This window comes from Artemia franciscana, chromosome 10, assembly GCF_032884065.1.
Source record: "Artemia franciscana chromosome 10, ASM3288406v1, whole genome shotgun sequence".
In the NCBI taxonomy this organism is placed as follows: Eukaryota; Metazoa; Arthropoda; class Branchiopoda; order Anostraca; family Artemiidae; genus Artemia; species Artemia franciscana.
The window spans coordinates 22,993,627-23,020,563 of NC_088872.1; the positions used below are offsets into that span (position 1 = coordinate 22,993,627).

General features: G+C 34.9%; 1 protein-coding gene across 1 annotated transcript in view; it reads right to left on the reverse strand.

The window, feature by feature from the left end:
• Positions 1-572: 572 nt before the first annotated feature.
• LOC136031929 (uncharacterized) overlaps positions 573-26,937 on the reverse strand; it is a 42,598-nt gene continuing 16,233 nt past the window's right edge. The window contains exons 3-8 of the mRNA XM_065711922.1: positions 21,776-22,128; positions 17,205-17,377; positions 16,272-16,516; positions 8,380-8,638; positions 6,288-6,526; positions 573-806 (exon numbers count right to left, since the gene is read on the reverse strand). Of these exons, the coding sequence (XP_065567994.1) occupies positions 690-806; positions 6,288-6,526; positions 8,380-8,638; positions 16,272-16,516; positions 17,205-17,377; positions 21,776-22,128 (1,386 nt within the window). The 3' untranslated portion in view covers positions 573-689. The remainder of the gene's footprint in view (positions 807-6,287; positions 6,527-8,379; positions 8,639-16,271; positions 16,517-17,204; positions 17,378-21,775; positions 22,129-26,937) is intronic.

The window sequence follows — 26,937 nt, forward strand, 5'->3', positions numbered from 1 at the left end:
GAAACCACAAAGAATTTAAAATGTGAGATAATCTTTTGACTTTTTTACTACCTTATGAATAAAGTCTTGGAAAATTGTGGGATATTTCGATGTTACGTCAAATTTCATTGCAAAGACTGGTGTTTGTTTATTTTCTTCACTTACTGACAACGCGGATATCGAGCTTATTATACATATTGCAATTAAATTTATCCTTCTTTAGTTGGAAGCTTAACCTTAAGAGTTTAAGAACGCGCTTCCTTTAATTGACCTTGTAAAGTTTTTCCTTTTTCTTGTTTTTAATTAATTTATAGTAATTTATCAACTTTGATGTCTAGATGATATCCTTGTATACAGAGTTTCTTTGTTATTCGTTTTAGCTATCTCCACTATGTTGTTTTTACATTTTCTTTTTTGCTTACGCTAGTGCTTTCACCAATCTGGGCAGATTCAAAATGAAGCGTACAATACTATTGCTTTTTTTCAGTTTTGTTTTATACTCTTGGCTTTAACTTACTTTTACTTCTATTTTGTTTAGGCACACATCACTTTAGGGACGCAAAAACTTTCGGTACACCTTACAGTTGCTAATATTTTGGCATATCTATTTATTAAAGTATTTTTTCAATCACAAAACAATTGATATATTATAGACAATGCACTAGATCTTATACTAGAGATCTAGTTTAACTTGAATAAATAGGAATAGTCTAAAACTTTAGCAGGTAATTTCTAATCTCTGCTCCTTCCAATGTGGTTGTTATGGAGACATCCTTTACGGCAATCCCATTGAACTCACCAGCACCAACAAAAGCCTCCATGACGATCTAAAATAAATAAAATGTAAATATTAGGTCATTCAACAAAAATAAAATGCAGCCATTTCAAATCAAAAGAAACTCGGCATAGTTTCCTATGCGCAGATAACATTACTTAGTTTTCAGCAAAATGTGATTGTATCAGCGATTATTTTAAACTAATATATCTTGATTGAACTCTTTTAAAACCAAGCTCTTCTTGTTCGAACAAATTAGACGAAAAATATCCTGGCCAAAAAGACATACTGATTTCGAATATGCTAAAAGAATACTCCGAAACGAATAGGAAAAGATTTGTTCAAAAGGGGACTCCGCGGTCCTGCTGGGCAAAACAACTTGATCAAGCACTAGCTAAAGGGACCAAGAAGTCCCACGAAGCAAGTTACTTGTTTCTAAAAGGAAAAGCCGCTTGTATGAACAGAAAACTTCGATCAAAATTGTTGGTCACGACACTGCTATTGATTATACTCAGCAGAGCAATTCTTTCGTTCATTGATGCACAATGTCACACCACATTTGGAGCAAATTGATAACAGTCTTGACACGTGTGCTTTGGAGAAGCCATTTCAGATCTTGAGCCTTGGGAAACGAAGTGAGGCCAGTGTATACCCAAACCAATAAGACGGACATCGTCTGGAACTAAGGCGCTACAACTTCCGTGTTTTTTGTTTTGTTTATTTTTCTTTGTTAACTGTCAGAGCCTCCTAGAAAGTGCATCCGCTTTTCCTCTTCAATTTTAGCAGAGACACGGGTTCTCTTACTACCCTTTGCTGGAACTCAAGTAGGGTAATTTTTCTTCGGAAAACAGGAGTGTGAACAAAACGTCGGCATTGCAGAGCATCAAATCAACAAAACCGCAGAAAACTGGTGCCACTATTAAACGACTTCAGATATCTCTTGTTGCTGCCTTTTTCCAGTTCGAAAGACCTACACACCCATATAGTCATTATAATCTTTAGCTACTTGAAGGGCTTTAATAACGCAGATAGACCCATCGTAATTCTTTTTCAATACAGAGGCTATCTCTCTACCATGGTTACCATGGTAGTTGAAGGGAAAAATAAAAGTCCTGGAATCCATCCATTTATGACAATCAAGACACCAATCAATCAACAATGTTTATGGCCGAAGCTCCATATAGCTAGAATTCTATCGGGTGCAAGGACAAGAAGCTCCATCCTAACTGAGCGAATAGTGCAACACGCCAAACTTTCATCTTTCTTTGGCTGATCAAGAGAGAGCACAAACGAAAAAGAGTTATCAAAGATGATGGTATGCTCTTTTCCGTTGAGACCTTCAGTATATTGTCCAACTAATTTTTCACCAATTCAAAATCATAAATCTTCCTTAAAGCTAGAAATTTGTCTTCTTAAACTTGATAAACTAGACATAACCACTCATGCAGGCAAAGCATCAAAGCCTGTATCTTCTTTTTATTTGCTTCCTTGGGTTATATTGTTATAGTGGAGACTGTGCTTTGAAGAAAATGAAGGACTCTTCAAAACTCGTGTAAGTTCCAAGGTCCAAAAACTGATTGAAGCGAAAGTTTACTGCGTCAATCATCGGTCACAGCTTTGAAAGCCTGTCTTTCTTGCCAGCTGTAATTGTCAGGTTGTGTATGACATACAAGTTTCTTAGAATATCTTCCAACCTGTTTCTCGACAAAATTTACGATACAAAAGAGACACCCAGGTCAGGATCAAAAGTGTAGTATTCTCTCATGTTCGAAAGTTGGTTGTGCCCACAGCTTTATCCCAAGGATTACCTTAGGCAAAAACATTCCTCTCCTTTGTGGTTCAAAGACCTTTCATTTCCTTGTCGGCAGGGTAAAATTTTCTTCGTTTTATTAGCCAAACTAAACAGAGCTAGTGCCGCTGAAGTAGACAGCACAGCAATGCAATGCTTTGTATCGATTGGGCTTGGAGAATTTGTTGGCGCATCTACACTAGCATTTGGTATGTCTGAACTTGGGATAACATTAGCTTACGCTGTGTCAGTCAGGTCCATCTCTATAGCATTGCTCTCTGTGTCGGTGTGCTCTTGTTGATCGAAATCTATCTCTTCAGTGTGCTGAAACCAATCAGCATCTACATTGAAATCGCTAAGATCGCTTCCCACCTCTTCTAAGGCGTTCAGTATCGTACTTTGGTTGGTAAGTATTTGCATTTCAATGGTCTGTAAAAGAACCAACTATAAAATCAAATCAAACAGGATAGAGAAAGAAATATGTATATATATATATATATATATATATATATATATATATATATATATATATATATATATATATATATATATATATATATACGTGTGTGTGTGTGTGTGTGTGTGTGTGTGTGTGTGTGTGTGTGTGTGTGTGTGTGTGTGTGTGTGTGTGTGTGTGTGTGTGTGTGTGTGTGTGTGTGTGTGTGTGTGTGTGTGTGTGTGTGTGTGTGTGTGTGTGTGTGTGTGTGTGTGTGTGTGTGTGTGTGTGTGTGTGTGTGTGTGTGTGTGTGTGTGTGTGTGTGTGTGTGTGTGTGTGTGTGTGTGTGTGTGTGTGTGTGTGTGTGTGTGTGTGTGTGTGTGTGTGTGTGTGTGTGTGTGTGTGTGTGTGTGTGTGTGTGTGTGTGTGTGTGTGTGTGTGTGTGTGTGTGTGTGTGTGTGTGTGTGTGTGTGTGTGTGTGTGTGTGTGTGTGTGTGTGTGTGTGTGTGTGTGTGTGTGTGTGTGTGTGTGTGTGTGTGTGTGTGTGTGTGTGTGTGTGTGTGTGTGTGTGTGTGTGTGTGTGTGTGTGTGTGTGTGTGTGTGTGTGTGTGTGTGTGTGTGTGTGTGTGTGTGTGTGTGTGTGTGTGTGTGTGTGTGTGTGTGTGTGTGTGTGTGTGTGTGTGTGTGTGTGTGTGTGTGTGTGTGTGTGTGTGTGTGTGTGTGTGTGTATGCTTCTATTCCTTTCTGTTCCTCAGCCAATTGGCTGGGATTCTTGTTCAAATTCTCACTTGCTTAAACTTGTTTCATCCTTAGGAATAGAAGTTAAGAGCCTTATGGTGGTATACAGAAAACTTTCACCAAATAAAAGAAGATATAACAAAAATTGACTTTGCAGTTTGTACCTCTGATTTAATTCCCCTTAGATTGCATTAGATCTTAGATTGCCCATTTGTTTTGGAAAAAGTACTACCACCCTATCTCATAACATATTTCAGATGGTACAAGTTTCTGCTGTATTTACCACGTTTCAAACACTGTAATTTGGTCATTTCGTGAATGAGTCTAACATTGCTAAAATACCATCTAAAATAAATGGTGCCAATGAAACCCTATGCGTGAAAACTTTTGATTTTTTTTCCTGAATATGATACACATTTTAATTTATTTTTTCCTGAAGTTGTTAATACAATTTTTGTTGTATAATATGAGTAATCATTTTTCTGTTGCTTTCTTTTGTCATTTTATTTTATTACTATTTGCGCTCCATAGTATTCTTTTTATTTTGTTGATAGAATAGCAATTAAATCGAAATTACGGAAACAGAGGACTAACTCAATTCAAAACTATGATTAAGTCGTATCGGCTGTTGTGATAGAGGGATCATTCTTAAAATTCCACATATTTAAAAATTCCACATAAAATTCCGCATTATTCGGTCAATCAAATAGTGTTTGCAGATCTAGCAAGTACTCTCTGAAGCTGACACTGTGCTTTTTCAACATCAACAGAATCTCCTTATTTAGATATGGTTGCAAGTATTAGAGCCTGTATAAAGCTGTAGAAAAAAGTCATATTGGATTTGTGAACATTTGCTTGCAAAGACTACTTGCGATTTTCTGGGCTGACAGACCACCCAACCTATATCAGACTTCTCACGAAGCAACTTAAAATAGTCGATGAAGTTTAACTTGAAAAATGCAGAAGTCACTTGACTCGAATGAGACAAGAACGACTGTTCTAGGACGCCTGGTGCTGGACTCTTCCCAACCTCTCAAAGAGCGATAGACAGAAGATCAGTATGGCCAGATACCTGACATGAGATAGAGCAATAAGGAAAGTGAAAATGCGCCGTCGGTCCATTTTCGCTACTTATTTTTTGGATTGAGTTCGAAATTCTGACTCAGAAATGCGGGAAAATTAGATACTGCAGGCATGAGTGCCAAAAAAAGCAATAAAAGCAAGGAAGTCAGAGACAATGTCACCAGATTTGCGTAAATTGCGTACAATTTGCCTTTCAGAGAGCTAATACTGAGAACTGGTAAATGTCCGTTTTCACTGACAGCTTCTTGCACAAGATTCCAAAATTTGAAATATTTAGACATTTTTCGACAGCTTAGATGCACTTTTGTGGTCAAAATTTTCTGTTCTCAGTCTCTAGTTTGACCAGAAATATATTGTTCTCAATTCTCTGGTACGCCAGAGAATTGAATAAAAGCGAGAACTAAAGCAGATCTAAAAAAAAAATGCTTGCCAATATTTAAGGTTGTATTTCACGGCACTTTTTTACTAATACACAGAGTTCTTCCCTATAAACAATGGAAATTAAATGGAAACAAGGGGAATTCTTTAAATAAAGAGTTAAAAAAAGAAACAGGACTCAGTGTAGACATATAGGTACTTACAGTGTAGATTGTCTTACACTGTAGAATTGTACAAAAACGAGGAAGTTGCAGGTGCATTTGAAAATGATATCTATTGGATGAGATTTGCGGATGAATAAAACAAAAAGAAAAATATGTGAACAACAAAAGAGAAGCATGGTCCTTGAAGGTTACCTCTCTCCAAGACGTCGTTTAGATAAGTGATGTCAAATTCTTCTTCCTTATGGAATGTTTTCATGACGTTGCAATTTTAAACTTCAAGTAAGTGTAAGTCCTTGAACTAACTTACGAGAACTAAGCATTTTCAGTTTTCAAGAATATAAATTAGAACAACAAGAAAAACCGAGTGAAAGATATGAAATTAGACCAGCTATTATTAGTGCAACTATATGCAAAATTGCAGGCTAAAGACAATGTTCTGCAATTTTTGTTGTCAGGGTCAAGAAACAGAAGCCAAAAACATTCATATGACACAAAAGTCTAGTTATTAAGGTTCTTTAATAGTACTGGTTGTAGCTTTAATTGTGTTGTCCTTTTAATGAACTTCGAATCAGATTTGCACATTTTTAGATCAAAAATAATGTCTTTCTTCGACTAATATTCAAGATCTTTGTCAAAGTTAGGCAACAAAGAAATAAAATATAAATTACTTTTCGATAATGAAATGATTTAATTATTATTAATCGTTCTATTGATATTATTTAATCTTTTTTAACTTGTTTCATTAATTAATTAGTAGTGTAATAATCATTTTCATTTATTAACTGTGTCCTCTACTTTATTTTATTAAAATGGAATTTCAAAATTTATAAATGATTGAATGTTTTCTGAAGAATGAGTAATCTTTAATTGCCTTCTTATATAATATTGATTCTTCTTCTTTTTTTTTGTTTATTGTTGACTGGACTAAGAAGATACAGTACTCACTTGGAAATTTCCAAGGTCATTCGGCAAAGAAGCGTCGACATAGACCCAAGAGAGAGTATCGCTAGTACTATATGGTCTCAGGTCAAGAACCGGCAAGTCCATCAGTTCACCTTCTTCAGATCGGATTCTAACAGTTAAATCAGCAGGGCTTGTATTTGTGCCTCTGAGCCAAAAGTTGATACCAAGTCTTGAGCTTGTTGCTCCAGATGCGGTCATGGGACTTTGCATTGTAACAAACCCTAAAAAACATTTCCCAAAAAATGATTCTAATTTTTGAAAAGAAAAATCAGTTTGAAGAATATACCCTTTTGAAGCTAATTATTCGTCAATGATGTTTTTTCGCCTTTGATGTCTAGACCTAAAAAACAGTTTGTTCTTGTTTTTTTTTATGAAGCATAATCTAAAGAATAAAGCCAAATCCTTCTTATAAAAACTAACTACCACTACTACTAATAACTCACCGCAGCACCAAGTCGCCCGAGGCCAACACAGCTACACAAGCTTCCTTTCCGTCCCAACCTATTCAAAGACTCCCTCTTTACACCCTCCGAGGAAGTTCCCATTTCTTTAAAATCTTTCTTTACGACGTCCTTCCAACACAGATGAGGACGACCTGCTTTCCGTCTAGTCCTAGACGGTTGGCCAAAAAGGACAATCTTCGACAGCCTGTCATCCTTCATCCGCAGAACTTGCCCTAGTCATCTTAACCTTTCTTTCATTATAGCCCTAGAAAGAGGAATTGAACCGCATCTTTTGTGTAGCCTTGAGTTTGAAATACGGTCAGTCAGCCGGGTACCCAGAACATTCTGTAGGGAATTTCTTTTGAAAACATCTAGCAAATCTTCATCCGCTTTTCGAAGCGCCCATGCTTCAAAGCCATATTTGACCACTATCATCACTATAGCTTCTAACTTTACCGACAAAAAGGTGAACATATTAAGGGAGGATCTACAAGTGTCGTCAGGGAATTTCACATGCCCGAGAGGTTCCCATTCCCTACCTTTAAAAAATGTAAAATTTGTATTTTTTCTGAAAAGGGCGATTACTGATGCAAGTTATTTTATTTGTTTTACTTTTTTTTCACTAGGGTCAATTTTACAAACCATCAGTCGCAGAATATCAGGAAACAAACCATTAGAAACGAGACTGAAAGTTCTACTGATCCTTTTGAGTATTGGCCGAGGTTGGTCCGTTACTAAGTTGCTGCTACCGCTGCAACCATGATAACAAAACATTGCGGTACAACAAAGTAGAGTTTTCTGCAATGCGCAAAACAAAAACTTTTGCTCAAAGGGTACCAAAATCTCGAGGCCAGTATAAGAAGGAAAAATCCATATTTACTAAGTGGGCTGCATCTTACTCTACATTAAGGAGCATCATTGAAATATTGCAATATTAACTTATTTTTGCAAAATTTAAACATAGAACCCTTAGTCAAAACACATTAAGCGCATTTTTCAAAACTAATAACAGATGTTCACTTAAGATGGTTAGTATTTACAAAGTTAATATTTTCCCCTAGGAGACAAACTTGGAGAGCCACAATCTGCGTAGCCCAATGAACAGGATCCAAAATTATGTAAATAGCCCATTATAAACAAAACTTTTTTAGATAAGTTTAAATAAATAGCTGGAACACTACACCCTTTAAAGTTAGAGTCATGAAAGAAATTTGAACGAATATGACTAGAGCACTGAAAGTAGGGTACATTGGCTCAAACCCTGGGCCCAAACTAAGAAAAAACTGACTAAATATATGTTTTTCGTTAAACTCCAAATAAACATCTTCCTTTTTACGAAAGATTTGAGGGGGTTGCAATATTCTATTTATTCATGGTAAATTTTCCACCAGTTTAAGCTTAAATTAATTTTTGTTATAATTTCGTTCATTTTGGTTTTCATTTCTTCATTGATAGTAAGTAAAGAGTAATTTATAGTCATTCACATCTGTCTTATAAATTAACCTTTGATCAGGCTAATGTATGTCTATTTTAGTTTGAGATTTGGTTTTTACATCTTGTAGAAACACTTTGCTCTTTATTGAATTATCGATGACAACACATACTTACTGAAATATTAAATAAATACTTACCAGATCTAGCTGCAAATCTTTCAACCATCAAAAATTGTTCTCCATTCGACGTTTCAGGGATTTGATAGTTTTGTGCATCCGTTTCGTTTGCAAGTCGCCAAATCGCCCCTTGGCTTACTCCAGTGGTCCATCCGTTGAAATTGCCACTAGGAATATCCCAAATTCCGGACCAAGGTACTTGCTCTACCGAAGTAACATTGACAGATGTCACTGCCATACTGTTTGAGAGGGCCTGGCCAAGTGCGCCTTGGACAACTACCTAGATAGAGTAATCAAGATGAATCTACAGAACAAAACAAAAAAAGTATGGCTGCAGCAAAGCTGCACACTAGTAAAAAGTAGACCATGCCCATATTAACCAGAAAACCCAAGCGCACTTGTGATTTTAAACAAATGTCTTTATGATACTGGATGATAAAAAGACTAGTCTATCAAGAAAGGAAATTGCATCATTTTTATACAATCCTAAAAAAGACCTATGTCAGGTTTACCTCTCATTCACTCTCACTATCTGCCTTGGCTTTTTCAGCAATTAGCCGTGGCTTTATGCTTGCAACTACTTGATTGTAACTCATAGAATGAGGACTATTATCCATGTTAAACTTAATTATGATAGGGTTCTTCCCCTAGTCAATACCTCACTTTTTACACTAAAGTTCGAATTTTACTCCAATTTTTAAAGAATACCCCCTGGATCACAAAAGCCGTTTAATTAAAATAAATGGCTCTTTTGAAAGTCCTAAAAAAGGCTTTGGCGGTAAGAGCAAGGTATTGACGAGGGTAAGAGCCCCGTAATATACGTAACAATTTCTGTTCGTTTGAAGCTTTAATGTTACTGCTTACTTTCAGCTGAAAATACTTATTTTTCAATCTAATTTCTGATCGTTTTTTAAATTAAGATGGGAAATCCGGCACCCCCTTCATGGAAAACGTCCTTCCCCAATAAAAAAATAACTGCATGGAAATATCCCCCCACGTAGGCAAAGTTCATAACTTCTAGCCCTTTTCCTGAGAACTCTAGGGGATTTAATCATCCTCAAAGACATAGTTGTTAGAGTTTTGACAATTCTTAACAAAATGTATGTCTCAAAATAGTTGCCCTCCAATTATTTGGTCACTTGAAAATGGCATTAGGGCTTTTAATTTAGGTTCAAGTAAGCCCTTACGTGATATCCTAAGATCTCTGGATCCGTACGATCACCCCTGGAAAAAAAAACAAATAAACACGCATCTGTGATCTTTCTTTTGGCAGAAAGGATTCTCCTGTCAAAAATCATGCGAATTTTCTCAGGCTCGTAACTTTTGATGGGTAAGACTAAACTTGACAAACTTATATATTTAAAACCAGCATGAAATTCCAATTGTTTTTACGTATCTATTGGTATCGATATTCCATAATTGGGTTACTATTGAGCCGGGTCACTCCTCATTTACAGTTAGAGTCGAAAATTGCTTAAAGTGTACGACAGTTACCCGGCCTAATCACCGAAGAATCTCTTTATTAGAATTTCTGGCCATATTAGAAAGTTGGCCCGCGGCTAGAAATCTATTTTTGAAATAAGTCAGATAGATTTTTCTTTTTTAATACCGTCCAATAGAACACGATAAGCGGATTGAAGCAAATATCAGTTCACAATGATTTGTTCACGTGAAACACTATTTTAAAAGATTTGAGGAGGTTACAAACTCAGTGGTATTGTACTGTCCTGCACACTATAGCAAAATCTGGCCAAATACGGTTGCAGGGACAGTGACAGAACAGGCAGTGACAGCTTGTAAAGAACAAATTTTAAAACAATCAAGGAACGTATAGGCAGCAATTGGCTGTCAAGAATTAGTGAGGGGTACACATCTTTTGCTAGTTGGTGCACCTAATATTTGTTTCCAATGCAATGGAGGCTATGACATTTCAGGGTTCATGTCGGCTGCGGGGAGGGGCGTAGGAGTAAGAGTGTACCCCCCTATAGGCTATATAGCCTACTCTAAAAATAACTACTACCACTACTACTACTACTCCTACTAAGTCCACTACTACTACTGCTCCTACTGCTACTATTACTACTACTGCTTTTACTACAACCGCTACTAATACTACTACTACTTCTGCTACTACTACTACTAATACTACTAGTACTGCTACTACTACTACTACTGCTACAACTACTACTGCTACTACTACTACTGCTACTACTACTACTACCACTACCACTACTACTACTACCACCACCACTACTACTACTAGTACTACTACCACTACTACTACTACTACTACTACTACTAATACTACTACCATTGCTACTACGTCTACTATTAATAATGCTACTACTGCTACTACTACCATTTCTACTTCTGCTGGTGGTGCCATATATTAGAAATTAGAAATACCTAAGGTTACTTAATTGAAAGTATCAGAGAGTGTCGGGGTGGATGTTAAACTAAATCAAAAGACACTATCGAGATTTTGAATCAAATTAGAGGGCACTATATGCATCCAAGCTCTAAAAACAGCATATCTGCACTCTAACAGGAACGGCTAGAAGTATTCAGTTGAAACTTCCGTGGAGTGTTAAAAAGATTGTTTCATACAAAAAAGCTGGGTGCATCTCGGTTGTAAAGAGGGCATATCTAGGCGTATGCCTAATTCCAGAAATTGCTCTCAGGAATAGATGTATTGATCTATTGATCCCAAGAATGGCTATGGCTACTAGAGGGAGTTCGAGTTTCAGACATCTACCACGATTAGATATACTATCTGACAAGTTTTGAGGGGCTGACAAATTCAGTGTCGTGGTACAAATTAGAAAAAAAAAGTATTTGGCTAAAATTTTAAGACAAAGGAGGGACATGTAAGTATCAATTAGCTGTAATGCCAAATATTGGCATCTTTTGTTAGTTGGGGTATGTACTAATTGCTTCTGGAGCATTTAAGGGTCTAAAAAATTGTTTTCATGTCTATCACGGAGAAGAGAATGCAAGTAAGAATAGATAATTAGAGCACGGTCATTGCAAATAAGAATAGACTCTTAGAGCACCTTCATCTGCTTGGGTAAGATGTTAGAGACGTCTACAATTTAGTTTACCTATTATTTTATCAGTGGAATTGGGGAAAAAAGAACTCAAAGACGGGCAAGGGAGTTTTAATTTAGAACCGCTTGTCATACAACATTCGTCTTCAGGGAGTAAGTAATGTGATTATGAAAAATTGAAAGACATCTTCATAGTACCAATTAAATTCGGTAGTATTAAATTGCAAATCTTTAGCTCTTTCATGAAATATAGCATTTAAAAGTTTTCGAGGGGTCAACAACTTTAATTTTAATGTACACACTAAAGAAAGGTAGGTAGGTAGGTAGGTTTTATTTTTATCAACAATATTAAAAAAAATTAACATGACAACACTAATAAATTATTGCAGCAAAAAGAAAGTCCTAAGAACTTGTGCTGCAAATTCATATTATGATTTATACCTTATAAATAAATATGTAAACATAACATCTCATGATTATCCACCTAGCCTATCTTATATATAAAAAACAACAACACATACACATGAACACAATGCAACAAAATAATCCTATTAAATATTATTTACCGGTTTCAGCCCCCACCCCACCCCAAGAAACTACGAAAAAAGACATCAAAAACCTCCCGCCCTTCAAGATCTATTAGTTAAATAAAATGTTTTCAATTTATTTTTAAACCCGTATAGAGTGACAGACTCCCTGATGCTAGCCGGCAGATTATTCCAAATAGAAGGCCCCATATTATGAACCATTATGATCTGACTGCTTTTCTTTTTTCATGGCTGAAAAGATGTGAATATCTTGTATAATAATTACGGTGCTCCTTATTCATGGAAAAATAATCATGAAAATACTCAGGACATACATGTTTCATGCTCTGGAACACAAAAATTGATGCCTGGTAGTCACGAATCTGACCAACATTTAAAACATTACACCGGGAAAAGCTAGCAATAGTTTTGGATTCAACCTGCTCTTTTATGTCCGCAATCAATCGAATGCTTTTATTTTACAAAATCTAGATCCTTTTATAATTAGAAAAAAATTGCTGACCCAATGAACACAACCGTAATCTATATAAGGATGAACAAGGGAAAAATAAACGATTTTTGAAATCTTGGAAATCTTTTTTTTTTATACTTCTCAGAATTCCTAGACCCCTAGCCATTTTTGCACCAATAACGCTACAATGCTTTTTACAATTAATACTATTATCTAAATAAAACCCCAAATACCTAGTTTAATGGGTAAATACCCAAAAAATATTTATTATTATCATGAAGTAACCTACCTGTTATACTAAAGATGATGTGATTTGTTTTAGATGCGCTAACTGCTAGGGAACTACCTACTGTAAAACTGCGCAAAACGTTCAAGTGCTAAATTACCCTTATGTACAGCCTCCAAATAACAACTACCAATTACTGTTATCGCAGTGTCGTCCGCGAAAGAGGTCAGTGCCTCGACTCCAACATGTGAAGCCAACGAATTAACATAAATAAGGTTAAAGTAGAGATCCCAGCACGAAACCTTGAGGCACTCCACACTTAACACCAAACTTTCTGCTTAAAATATCTGATAAAGCAACTTTGATAGGTCGGCCATGCAAGTACGATGAAAACCACTTTGCACAAGTACTACCTAACCCAAGCACACTTAGTCTACTTAGAAGAGTATTAAAATCAATAGTGTCAAAAGCCTTACGGAAATCTACAAAAACAGATAAAAGAACTATATTATTTCAAGCGCATTATCAACAAAACTTAAAATATGTTGTATTGCATGTCTAGTGGAATGTTTACTTCTGCAACCAAACTGTCCATTATACAATATTTTCTTCGGATCCAAAAAATCTTGCACTCGCTTATAAATAACGTTTTCATAAATTTTACTAAATAAAGGTAGAATGGAAATCGGTCGCCAGTTACAGGGGTCTGAGGGGTCCCAACCCTTATGTAAAGGTATGACTTCAGGTCGTTTTATTTCCGACGGGAAATGTCTTTTAAAAGTTGAGACATTAATTAAATAAGCCAGTACCGGCAAAAGATGCACCGACACAAAATTAAAAGCCTTTAGATTCAATCCATCTACACCAGAAGAATTAGATTTAAGGCTACATACAATTTTTTCAACTTCATCAACAGTACATGGTACAATTTCAAACCCATCCTGCATGCTTAAAGGATGTGTGTTAATATTGACGGCACCATCGCCTCTAAACACTTCATTCAGTATATCGCTACCGATCTTCGAAAAATAATCACCCATGTAATTTGCTAGTTCCAATTTATCATCAATAATTCTATTATTAGTTTTTAAATCGGTTATACTCGTATTTTTTTTTTACATCCTATCACTTCACGGACAATTCCCCAAGTATCTTTTATATTACCTTCCTTACTCTTCAAACGGTTTAAATAATAGGGTTTCTTTGCATTTCTTTTTGAATTATTTACATAATTTCTTTACTCTTTAAATTCATTTAAAATCACTTCAGATGGATTATCAAGATATTGACAATACAATTTATTTCTTTGGCCTATTAGAGTCAAAATTTCATCATTAATCCACGGTTTTCTCGGTTTAGCTTTCTTGCAATTAATTTCTTTCAATGGGCAGTTTTTCTCAAACACGGGGTAAAGGATATCTGAAAAAAATATTAAAAGCTTTTGAAGCATCATCCTTTTCATTGTATCCCCCAATCCAACGAACTAACTCCATTTTTAAATTTAGCCAGATTAACTTCTTTCATGTCACGCCGAAGAATCTTATTTTTCTTTTAATTTTACAATCTGATAACTTCTGCAAGAACAAAGAGGCAGTAAGTGGTCCGAACCAGAATGGGTTAATACGTCACAGGTGCTATCCTCCACCAAAACTTCATTGGCGAAAACATTATCAATCAAAATTGCAGAACGGTCCGTTAATCGGGATGGGATAGAATTTAACGGGAAAAGACCAAATGAATGCATGACATTAAGGAAATCCAAATTTTTGGCTTGAAGATTTAATAAATCAAAGTTAAAGTCACCCATAATTACCATTTTATCAAAATTTCTCATTATTTCAGATATTAAAGCAAAAGCTGCAAGACCGCAGTCAGCTTTCTGGCTGAGGGGTTTTGAACTTTTTCTAGATGCTGTACCTATTATTGGTTTCGGCTCTGAATTTTAGGTTTAAACGAATAATTTGACTACATACGGTTTGCTCTAATGCATTTGAGGGTGAGAAAATATGTGTCTACTCGGTTATGCAGCAATTATAAGTAATAACCCATAACGATGACGTAATTCCCAAATTATCATAGTAAAGAGTAGCTACAGTAATATGATTTTGAAAATTTTAGGATAGATACATTGTACTAATTACACTCTATAAGATGAAATAGTAAGTTTGAATCCGTAACGATACCAACCATTTAAAATGACAAGCTTCAACTGGCTGCAGAGTCAATTTATTCATATTTTTTAAATCCCTTCTTATACCATGATCATTTTTGGCGAAGTGGTTCAATCCAATTGCTGTTCTTTCGATGGAGAAAATCGACTCAGTAAGTAGACCACCCAAAAATATTGTAAGCTATTCATGAATGTTTCAGCTATTTAAGATATTTTCTTTTCCTTACGACAGCAAGGATTGAACCACGATTCCGGATATTCCCAAATCCCCCCACCCCCACGCACGTATGTCGTTACGCGCCATATATCCACTCCGCTGGCACAACGTGTAAGCTACTCATTATAATTATCAATATTATATATTTCATTAGTAATTTCCTCATTAATTATTATATGGCTGCCATCCAATCCATTCAAAAATGCAAAATGGAAGGGTCTGATACCAAAGAGACTGACTTTAAAAAAGGCGGGATAAGTAATTAAGATGATATTGTGTTAATTCTGCCGAGAGTATATCTATTACCTAATGAAAAAATATTCAGGAAGGTTTTACGCCGTTCATCTTGAGCCCTTGGCTCCTGCATGCCATTATTTCAACTGAGATTTGGAGAAATGCTTCTCACAGTACAAATTTGGAACCAGGGCTTCAAGGCTATCTTGCAAAATATTTTCAATTTTCAAGTTTGAGCAGTTCGGCTGTTTATCCAGCAAAAAAAAAACTGACTAGAAATGCACTAGCCGAAGAGCTAAGTTTATATACTCTGCGCAAAAAACAAACTCTCTTTTAGGGCTTTTTGACGACTTCGGTTCTTTGCTTTACTTAGGTGATTATCTGAAATTATACTATTCGATGACTTTTTTGTTCTGTTTTTCTTGCTATTTCCTTTGATTGTTTCTTCTTTTTCTTCTTTTCATTTAGCATATAGCCATATTTATAGTATTATTATATGTTCTTTTTACATTTCTAGCTTGAATATCATTTGCTGTTTATCGTGTACAAGAACGTGTAAATGTTACCACACATCATTATATACAAGCAGATAAAGGAAAAATTCAAATTAACTTGACTCTTGTTCAATTGCAAAAAGATTTGAGATACTTTGATTTATAAATCTCGATGGATAAATATTTCTCTAAATTTTAGTCGTTCATTTGGTATTGTATCGGATTAACGACGCTTCTTGACTACCAAGATCCTTGTATCGGCCCTGTAGCGTGTTGCTACATTTGAGTTCAAGCTTTGGTCTTGTATTACCAGGCTAGGATCAAACCCACTGGGCCGACTCAGCCCACAAAGTCAGTCAAATTTCTTGGTGCTATATTCTTGAGAAACGAAAAACAATTGATCTATTTAATTCCTAAACAGATTGACTGCCTTCATTTAAATCTATCTAAGCTGATGTTTACTAAACATAGTAGTTTTTCGTCACAGTCACTAGGAATAAAATAAATTTTTATGAAAACAACTAACCTGGAATAATCCATCAGGCTGTGTCACAAGGGCGTTTACAGCCACCTTACTCCAGCCAGAGTTTGGTCGATTGCCGAATCCGTTTAAATTCAGTATTGGTGTTGCGGTATAAACATAATCTACAGACTTGAAGAAAATTTGTAGCTGAGCTGGATCATCTCTTGTTCCATTCATCCAAAAATCAACTTCTACTGTCACACTGCCACTCAAAGAGCGAAGAAGCGGGCTCTCAGCGGTTAAATAACCTGCAATCCAGATACAATGGCCATTACAACTTACATAAATAGGGAAATTCAAGGGAATTCTGCGTATAGTTCCTAAAAGCTAGACTATAGTCACCATTAGTTAAGCTAATCATTTACACAACAGCTGTAAAGAATAAATGAAGTGTTAAAACTTATTAAATTCTGAAAAAATTAGACTGGAAGCCCAGCTGAATTTAACGTCAGTATTAAAATAAAACTTTTTTTTCATTTTTGTTTTATATCTAGAGCCCTTAAGATAAATCTGTAATCATCCAGTCCCTTCTTCTTAGCCACAAAACAGATTGTGCCCGTACCAATTACGGATCATTTTTTTATTTTCGGAATAGTAGTTGAAATTCGCCAGCCTTACTTTACGGAAACGGAAATATAAAAGTCGAGGAAATTGAAAAAAAACATTAAATTTTTGAAAAAAAAGATGAAAAGAGTCCCTTACGATAAAAGAAAGGCTGACCTTAAAAATATGATTAAAGTTCAGAAAGCATGGAAATACTAGAACTAAGCTTTTTTGAAAAAGAATGTTTTTTTAGATTATTTTTTTGTTTTCTTTTTTTAATTTTTTTTTTTTAACTGGAATTTCCCCTCCTCGGTTTTGCTTTACGAGTCGATATTTTTTTTTCGTACAATGGTACATTGAAACTAAGGGCTAAGAATTTTATGTAAAATTTACCAGTGTAAAAGCTGTTTCTTTTTAGCAGTAGGTGTCCGTTCCTGCCTGCTGGTACACCTTCTGACCCAGACCGTCTTACCCATGACGCACCATTACCCTCATTGAGTGACCATCCGCTTGTCGACAAACCAAAATCAAAGAATTCATTGCTAGGAGGTGGAAGAGTAGTTTGTCTGAAATTATAAAAGCGATAATCGCTGTATTAAAAACATTTGGAAATTTTAATTACAATGCATAATAAAATATTGGTAGACCCTACTTGTACTTTCGTTTCTTTTTTCAAGGTGTCTTAATCTATCTTCTAATAAAAGTTTACAAATTTTGTCAAGCAAAAACTGCCAAGTAACAACACTTTGTGAATCCTGGCAAGCCTATTTGACTGATAATCTAATACTCCAAAGCATTATTAGAAAATGTCTAGGAAAGAAGGTTCCTTTGAGTCAAGCCGTTAAATATAACGAACAGTAAGTAAAGAGCGGCCGTTCTTTTTACCTTTTTTTCTTCTCTGGGCTATTGTATTCAACCACCGGCCATAGAATATCAGAATGCGGCTTATTCTATAAATATTAAAATTTGTCCTACCCTAGCAAAAGGTAAAACCACGACAAAGGGTTGATTACAGCCATTTTGTGATTCAGACAATTATGATGGCCCCGAATAGGTTTTATACCGTAAACATATATGTTTTTTTTATAGGAAATGAAAGTTACTGTAGGCTACACACGATTTATGATATATAATAGTACTAACGTCTATACAGCATTGTATAATAGTGCATCAATCATTTTAGGAGGGTCATTATATTTTTACGGAATGACGGGACATAAATCGATAAATAGTGTTTTCTTAGACTAAGCTTTTAAAACTTTACACTGGTCACCGTTCATAGCAATAGTGAGGGACAAGGGCATTTACCCTCTAACTCCCCTTTATCAGGTCCAAATTGTGTCATGGGAACCCCGTGACAGCCCACACTAAGAGAAATATATTTTGATTAAGCTTACAAAGAGATACTGCATTGCTGACACCTCCTTTTTTACTATAGATATGGTACTTTGTAACCGCAAACATAATTTTTTTTAAACATCAAAGGATTTTGTTTACTAGGTTGAACTAAAAAAGATTTGGTTTATTTTTGTGACAGCACTTCAGAATGAATGCTCTAGTGCAAGAACAATCCGACATTTTTTTGTTTTTTTCTAGATCTTCCTTTTTTACAACCCTTCTAAAATGAACAGGTGAACATCGTTGGAAACTTTTCAAAGATTTAAATTCCTTTGTGATATTCGGAAAGGGGCTTGCTAGATAAAACCCTCAAACATACGGTTTGCCTACATTAACTATGTACTTAATACTTTTAGGATTTTTTTTGTCGTACTTTAGTTTAAACGGCTGAAAAATGGAGAGGAAGAGGCTTTGGCAGCCCCCGTTTATGAACAAAGTTGTTTTTTAGTTATTTTACCGTGGCTCTTTACTTTCATTTGAGAAACAGCGGATTTATACTTGAACTCTTATATCAAAAGAAAATGAATAGTAAACTTTTCCAAACATAAGTAGAAAGCTTTTAATTATTATTATAAATAATATTTTACAATCTAAAAAATAAAAATTTCTTACACAAAACTGAAGCTAATCAGACAAGACGACGAAGATAATTCTACGTTATTATTGACAAATGTGAAATCTGGAGGCATAAGCACACTACTTAAGAAATTCAGATGATTATACAGCTCTAGTTTTAGTGTGCGATTACATTTTTCATTTGAAATTTTATGTTAATTCTGTCACATTATAGCGACTTGTAACTTGACTCATTCCGCACCTATCTTTTTAACACAAAATCATCACCATAAACGCTTTTAGGTATTAGGTTTATTTCCTTCAAAAGCTCAAGTTTTCGTAACTTCAAAATCCAAAATCATTTAATAGTAAATAATTTGTTGATTAATAGTTAATGCTAATTCAGTCCTTTCTTGCTTTTATTGACTTCAATACTAAGTAAAAGCAAATGAAAAAAAAACTACTGTTATCTGACATCGCATAAAACTAATTCAAGCGATAAAACCCGGGCAATAAAGTTGCATCCAATAAACTTCGATACGATATTCCCCAAGTTTACCTTCAATATCTAGGCTAGTAAAATTAAGCAAAGGGATTAAATTAAATTAGGCTAAACAAGCCTCTAAATCTAAATAAATTTATGGTACACACTTTTGAGAAGCAAGAACCCTCAATTATTTCCGAGAAAATAAAAAAAGGAGTGGGCATACCATGCAAATTTTTACTCCTTAGACTCTGTTCACTTTGGGAATAGTTTTAACAGAACTAGAAACAGATTGCATTTAAAAATCTTAGAGTACAATTTAAAATCATTAACTTTTCTTCATGGCGGCTGTCTTGATGATATTTGCAGGATAGTATTGTCAAATTAACATTGAAAATAGACTCAACTCAAGTCAATACTTTATTTTTGGATTAATTACTTGAAACGTTTTAAGCTAAATCTCAGCTTTTTTTTAACTGAAAAAAATAAAAGTTTTCTGAATCTAGAAAAAATTATGTCTTGTTGAGTATCAAACAGTTCGTGGTAACGAACTTTAGTAAGGAGCGACCCGGCTCAATAATAACTGAAACTCTAAAAACTGGAATTTTGATACCAATAGTTACATCAAAAGAATCTCAATTTAATGCTGATTTTTAATATATAAGTTTCATTAAGATCGGTTATACCCATCAAAAGTTACGAGCCTGAGAAAATTTGCTCATTTTAGAAAATAGGGGAAACACCCCCTAAAAGTCATACAATCTTAACGGAAATCACACCATCAGATTCAGCGTATCAGAGACCCCTATCGTAGAAGTTTCAAGCTCCTATCTAGAAAATGTGGAATTTCGCATTTTTTACCAGAAGACAGATCACGGATGCGTGTTTGTTTTGTTTGTTTTTTTGTTTGTTTGTTGTTTTGTTTGTTTTTTTTTCTCAGGGGTGATCGTATCGAGTGAGTAGTCCCAGAATGTCGCAAGAGGGCTCATTCTAACGAAAATAAAAAGTTTTAGTGCCCTTTTTAAGTGATCAAAAAAATTGGAGGGCACCTAGGCCCCCTCCCACGCTCATTTTTTCCCAGAAGTCAGTGGATCAAAATTCTGAGATTGCCATTTTATTCACTATAGTCGAAAAGCCTAATAACTATGTCTTTAGGGACGACTTACTCCCCAGCAGTCCCCGTGGGAGGGCCTGCAAGTTACAAACTTTGACCTGTGTTTACATATAGTAATGGTTACTAGGAAGTGTATAGACATTTCCAGGGGGATTTTTTTTATTTAGGGGGAGAGTTGAGGGGGATGGGTTACGTGGGAGGATATTTCCATGGAGAAACTTCTCATGGGGGAAGAGAATTTCAATGAAGGGGGCGCAGGATTTTCTAGCATTATTTGAAAGAACAATGAAAAAATAAATATGAAAAGTTTTTTCTACTGAAAGTAAGGAGCAGCATTAAAACTTAAAACGAACAAAAATTATTACGCATATGAGGGGTTTTCTCCTCGTTATACCTCACTCTTTACGCTAAAGTATTTTTAGTAGTTTCAACTATCTATTCTACAGCCTTTGTGATTCAAATGTCATTCTTAGGGAATTGGGACAAAATCTAAGCTTTAGTGTAAAGAGCGAGGTATCGACGAGGGTTGAACCCCCTCAAATACGCAATAAAAACATACGAATATAGAAGTTCGTTACGTAAGTTAATTCGTAAGTTACATATATATTATACCAATGAAAACGTTCGTAAAAAATCAAAATTTCTAGTTGCTTTTTTAAGTAATCAAAAACTTAAAGGGCACCTAGGCCTCCTCCCTCGCTCCTTTTTTCTCAAAATCTTCCGATTAATTGCAATTAATTAATATGCAAATTTTGTTTTAATTATTTATGTGCGGAAAGCCAAGATCAAAACATGCATTAATTCAAAAACGTCCAGAAATTAAATAAAAAAAAAAACAGTTTTTATCAAATGAAAGTAAGGAGCAACATTAAAACTTAAAACGAACAGAAATTACTCCGTATATGAAAGGGGCTTTTCCTCCTCAACGCCCCGCTCTTTACGCTAAAGTTTCTTACTGTTTTAAAAATAGAGTTAAGAGAAAGAGTCAAATTTTAGCGTTGAGGAGGAAAAGCCCCTTTCATATACGGAGTAATTTCTGTTCGTTTTAAGTTTTAATGTTGCTCCTTACTTTCATTTAAAAAAACTTGTTTTTTATGTAATTGATTCAAGGTTGATTATCTCAATCAAACTAACAATTTGAAAATGCTTTTTGTTTATACTTCTGCGACTTTATAAGATTATGTCCAGTATTTCAGCTTTAGGGGTAATAATACCATAGATCACCGACAGTCGTTATGAAAATGAAAAAACGTGACAGTTTTGTAAGCATTTCGTGAGTTTCAGAGTGGTTTAAACTGTTTTATAAGATAGAAATATGATATTTGGATTTCCTTCCTCTTGGGTTATTCTTGATTAAAACAAAGTTGTACGGCATAAATATAGAAACAAGCAAATAAAGAAATGTAATTATACGTTGACGTCCATGGATCCGAAGTTTCAGCAGGGTACTCTGTTGTCGACTGTTCTACTGTTGTAGAAGAGGGCTCAGGAGATGCAGTTGTCTCCAGACTAGTTGATGCTTGCTCTGTAATACTTGAGGTTATATCAGGAGTTTCTGATGGCTCCGATGTCGTGGACACTTCAAATACTGTAGTTTCAAGTGGAGTCGTTGAGGTTTCAATATCGGGAGATGTTGTGGATACTTCGACTACTGTAGTTTCAAGCGGAATTGTCGAGGTTTCACTGTCAGGAGTTGTAGAAGATGTTGAAGTCGAAAGTGGTGTTGAAGTTGAAGTTGTCTCTATTGTTGAGGGCTCTGTTGTCGTCTAAAAATTATTTAAAATTGAATTATTTTTTTTATATATAAATGATTACCAATATCCATGTTGAATTACACATATTTTCTTGTATTAGCTTGTAAAAAGAGACCAAATAATATGACCAAATGGCAATTGAGACACAGCCAAACAAGTAGCATGGAGCTCCATGAAATGTGGACTAGTAATTTTCAATTGTATGCTAATTGTGTAGAACTTTTTCAATTAACTAGCTAGATTTTAACATCAGGTGTAGATTTTATACAATTTAAATGTTAATTTCTTTTTTTGTTGTTGTTGAATAAAATAAAGATTGGATTGTTTATTTTTTAAGAATTACAAGCATTACTTTAAGAGCCTGAAAACTATTGAAAAGTATAAGCTAAATTCCATGCTATGTGTCTAATCTAAGTGTTAAGCGGGGTAGACAAACACTGAGTGTAAATTCCACATTCATAAAGTGATACTGTAACCTGGCTAGGAATTTGCCGACATTAAGTCGAAGGATTGCACTGCTAAAATCCACAAAAGAACATTGTAAGTAACAAAGATAAGGTAGGTAGTCTACCTCCATACAGATAGTCTCCATATAGATAGTCTACCTCTATACTCTATAGGTAGTCTTAATTTTCAAAATCATGAACAAAACAGCCTAGGGTTTGAAATTTATGATCAGTTAAAATGGTGGTATCTCTAGACTAAACCTTAGAGGAGAGAGAGAGCAAGAGAAAGAGAGAGGGAGACAGAGAGGGAGAGAGGGAGAGAGAGAGCAGAGATATTTAAGAGAGAAAGAGATTCAAATTAGAAACAGTCAAAGACACAAAGAATCAAAGAGATTGAAGAAAAATATCATTAACTGGGGGAATATTTTGTCTAGTTATGAAACTTCTGAAAGTTCGCGCTACCAAAAAGTATACAACTTTGTTTAAGAGAAATTAATAAAAGCAGAGAGGAAAAAATTACTTTTATTGTTGCAGCTTTCCATAACATTTTGTCTTTGCTTTCTTTTTTTTTGCTTTGTGAGACAGCATTACATGGTGTGACGTAAAAGACCGATCTAAAAAATGGACTGTATGTTCTATCCGGGTAGTTTAGCTAAGAATAGTTATGCATGTCGATGAGGCCGTTGAATATCTTAAAAACTACTTTTTTTTAAAGTTTTGTTGATTATTATACCTAATACTGTGAAATTCGTATTATGATTAGCCCACTAAGGGCGTCAGTGTTTCAATTCCACCCAGAATTCGCCAGCAGTATGCATTATATATCCGTAATCGATTTTCAGCATCTCGACAATGTTAATTTTTGCTCGTTTTGAGTTTGACTCCGCTATTCACTTTAATTTCTGTTCGTTTTGAGTTCCATTTATTTATTGATAGTGATTTGTGATAGTTTTACGCTGGGATGATTATTTGACTATTTCTGCTAATTTTTAGTGGAGTGGAGCTCTTTACATTTCTTTGAAAAACGTGTCTTGTGGAAAAAGTTTTTTTAAATTAATCATGAAAAAGATCAAAGTTTTCTATTCATAAGTAGTTGCCAATCAAGGCTAATACAGCTGATATAACTGGTCTCAAGACAAAATGTTTCCAGTTGGTTTATACAGTTTGTTAAAGTGCCATAATATTAGGTGCCTCCAGATGAACCATTTTCGCTTGAGTTCTAATTTTATCTTCCGTCGTTTACCCCCAATTGAAAATTTGTCACTAATTGTGAAGCCTCAGAAACTAAAAGTAAGCTTGTAGCACTTCATGATAAATGAAATGAACTTATAGCACTTCATGATAAATAACATTTCGACAATGAGCTAGACAATTGTTTGTCTATTTTCAGTAAACACCACATGATTTCGTCAACAATAAATTTTCCACTGATCAGGTTGAAGTTTGTTTGTCTTTCTTGTGATCTTTAATCAATGAGTTTATGTACAGTGGCTATAGTTCAACTTTAAATGGCTTTTTTATGAGTTTGAATAATTATCAGCATAAAATTTAACTTAAAGAAACCAAAGTTGAGTGCCAAATGACTTTAGAAAACAGTTCTATCTGATGGAGTTGAACATACTCACTCAGAACTCTAAGTAAAAGCTTTCGTCTGGTATTCATTTTATGTTGTTATACCTTAATTTATTCCATTCAAATAAAGCTTAACGATTAATATACGCAAAAATTTATGCTTGTTGCATACTATAATGCCTAAATTCATTCTCACCAAGCTAAAACCTTACATTTAATGGTTGCAAAAACGGAAACAAGCCAGAAATATATGATTGATGCTATTGATTTTAAGTAAATGTTTAGTGTTAACACACAGCGAAATATAAGAAGAGTAACTACGTTTCATGATGAAAATTTCAGAGGAATTTTCAGAGAACAGTCTAACATGAAGCATGGAAATTTGGAATCTGAAACTGTACGAAACAGACGGAATAATTTTAAGTGAATAGTCGAAGAAGCGACAGAAGATGTTTTTAGGAGGAAACTAGGAACACAGCTACACATATTTGCAAATAAGCATCAAGCTCGGTAGAAGAGATATGGGATTTTTGTAAGAAGTTTCTTCATGATGAGTCCTATGACAATAAACAGATATTAAGGGATTCAAAAACGATGTTAAAGTGTGAATTAAGTATAAAGAGATTTACAGACCATTTTGAGAATGTGCTAAACCGTGCCAAAGTTGTAGGTGAGGATATAGAAGATAATGATGTAGATAAGAATAAATGGACAACTTGGAAGCGAAGGAAAAACATTTTTTGAGAGAATAGAGACAGTACTATAAAGGTGGAAAACTATTGAGGCTCCAGCAACTGATAGCATGGTAAATGAGTTTTCTAAATATAATGGTTGTAAATATGGGGTCCTTTTTATGCGAGAGAGGTTCTCAGCAGCTAAAAAAGTGCATAATTTGAGGCCAAAATTTTCAAACTCTCCATTATAGATCTATCAGACAAATTTAGAGAAGAGATTAGCCCTCCTGATGAAATACACGAGTCCTACAGGGAGAGATAACGGGGCCAGACAGGCGCGTTTTCCATCCCTCCCAAAAAGTGAATTCGACCAAAGATTTCGGAGGGCCTCTCCGTATAAAATAGGCTAGGTCATGACACTAGTTACAAAGTTAACACATTTATTGCCATTCATCGTGGATGAAATCTTGGAAAACTTAAAGGATAACATTTTTTCTCCCAAAATGGTTTATTACATTAGACAATGTTAGTTGTCCAATCTATCTATCCAACCCGTTCTCTCTTTTTCCCCCATCTCTGGAACTCTGTCAGTCTGATTCTTTATCTTGAAGGAATATATTTCAACCAGGATTGCCAACTAGTGACGTCTAGAAAGAGTAAAAATCAAGGCAAGAGAAAGAGGTATTTTTGCTTAAAAAGAGTGCAAGGAAAAAAATATGGACACGCGTGGCTGCCATCGTGCGCGCAATCCTTTTCACAGTTCTGACCATTCTCAAGTAATTTACAAATAATTATAAGTATTCCCGCTATTGTTAAACATGCTCTGCTAGAAACTTTCATGTTTTAATTTCGATCACTCTGACCTCTAACTAAACTCTAGGAATATTAGAGGTCCAAGTAACTGGTCATGAACTACAGCTGACTTCACTGTAGTCAGGCACCGTCCCTTAGCAGCAAAAAACTAAACTAATTCTTTAACTGAACTAACTAAACTCTTACTAAACTATAGGAATATTAAAGGTCCAAGTAACTAGTCATGAACTATAGCTGACTTCACTGTAGTCAAACACCGACCCTTAGCAGCAAAAAAACATCAATGAATTTATTCTTTGTCACAAACGATATAACTCCTCACCTACCTCTACTGTATTTTCTCCTTCTTTTCTTTTCTTGCAAACTTATTCCCAAATTTTAGATGAAATGAGTAGTTTTCTGGGTACATTCCCAGGAAATGGACAGCTGCATGTTCGGCGAATGTATTAATTTGATTTAAGTACGTTAAGTTTGAATTAGATAACTTCGAAGACCACACTGCCCTTCCATAACGAAAGTAAAACAGTTCAAAATAGGGATGATACCTTTTTATTGACAGTGAAATACAAAATTATTTAACTGGATATTTCGAACACATATACAGTGTTCATCATCAGCAGTAAAACTAAAAGACATGAATAAAAATAAACAGAATTTATACCTAATAAACTAATTATATATAGTTTATTGCTCTTATTTTTTTCAATGCAACAGCCGAGGCAAATCTCCTTGACCTTTTCGGTTCCGGTTCATTAGATTTAACTGACGTATTACGTGGACAGAGGTCATAGCTCTTAGGTGAAGTGATATTTACTTTATTTGACCTCAGTACATTATTATAAATTGAGTTCAATCCAAATTCACCTGTATCTCTGTTTATGGAATTATTCTTGAATAGAATTTTTTTAATTTCGATTGTTTCCCTGAAAGTTTGCTTTAAACCTTGGTCCCTAGAAATCAAAGAAACATTTTCAAACAAAATAAAATGATTTGGAAAATTAAAGATATGCTCCGCGAGGGCCGACGTGAAATCTTCAGGTTTGGTATTTTGCTTTAAAGACGATGAAATGGAATTATGATGTTGTAGCAATCTCGTTCTTAAATTCTGGTTAGTACGTCCCACATAAGAGCTTCCACAAGTACATGGAATTTTATAAACCCCACTTTGTTGCTCTACGGAAGTCCGATCCTTTCCAGAATTTAAAAAACTTGCCAAAGTATTACTACCTCTTAAAGCTACCTTTAAACCATTATTTTGTAAAATTCTTTTAAGTTTTTCACTCAAACCTGGAACATATGGTAGAGAACAAAAGATA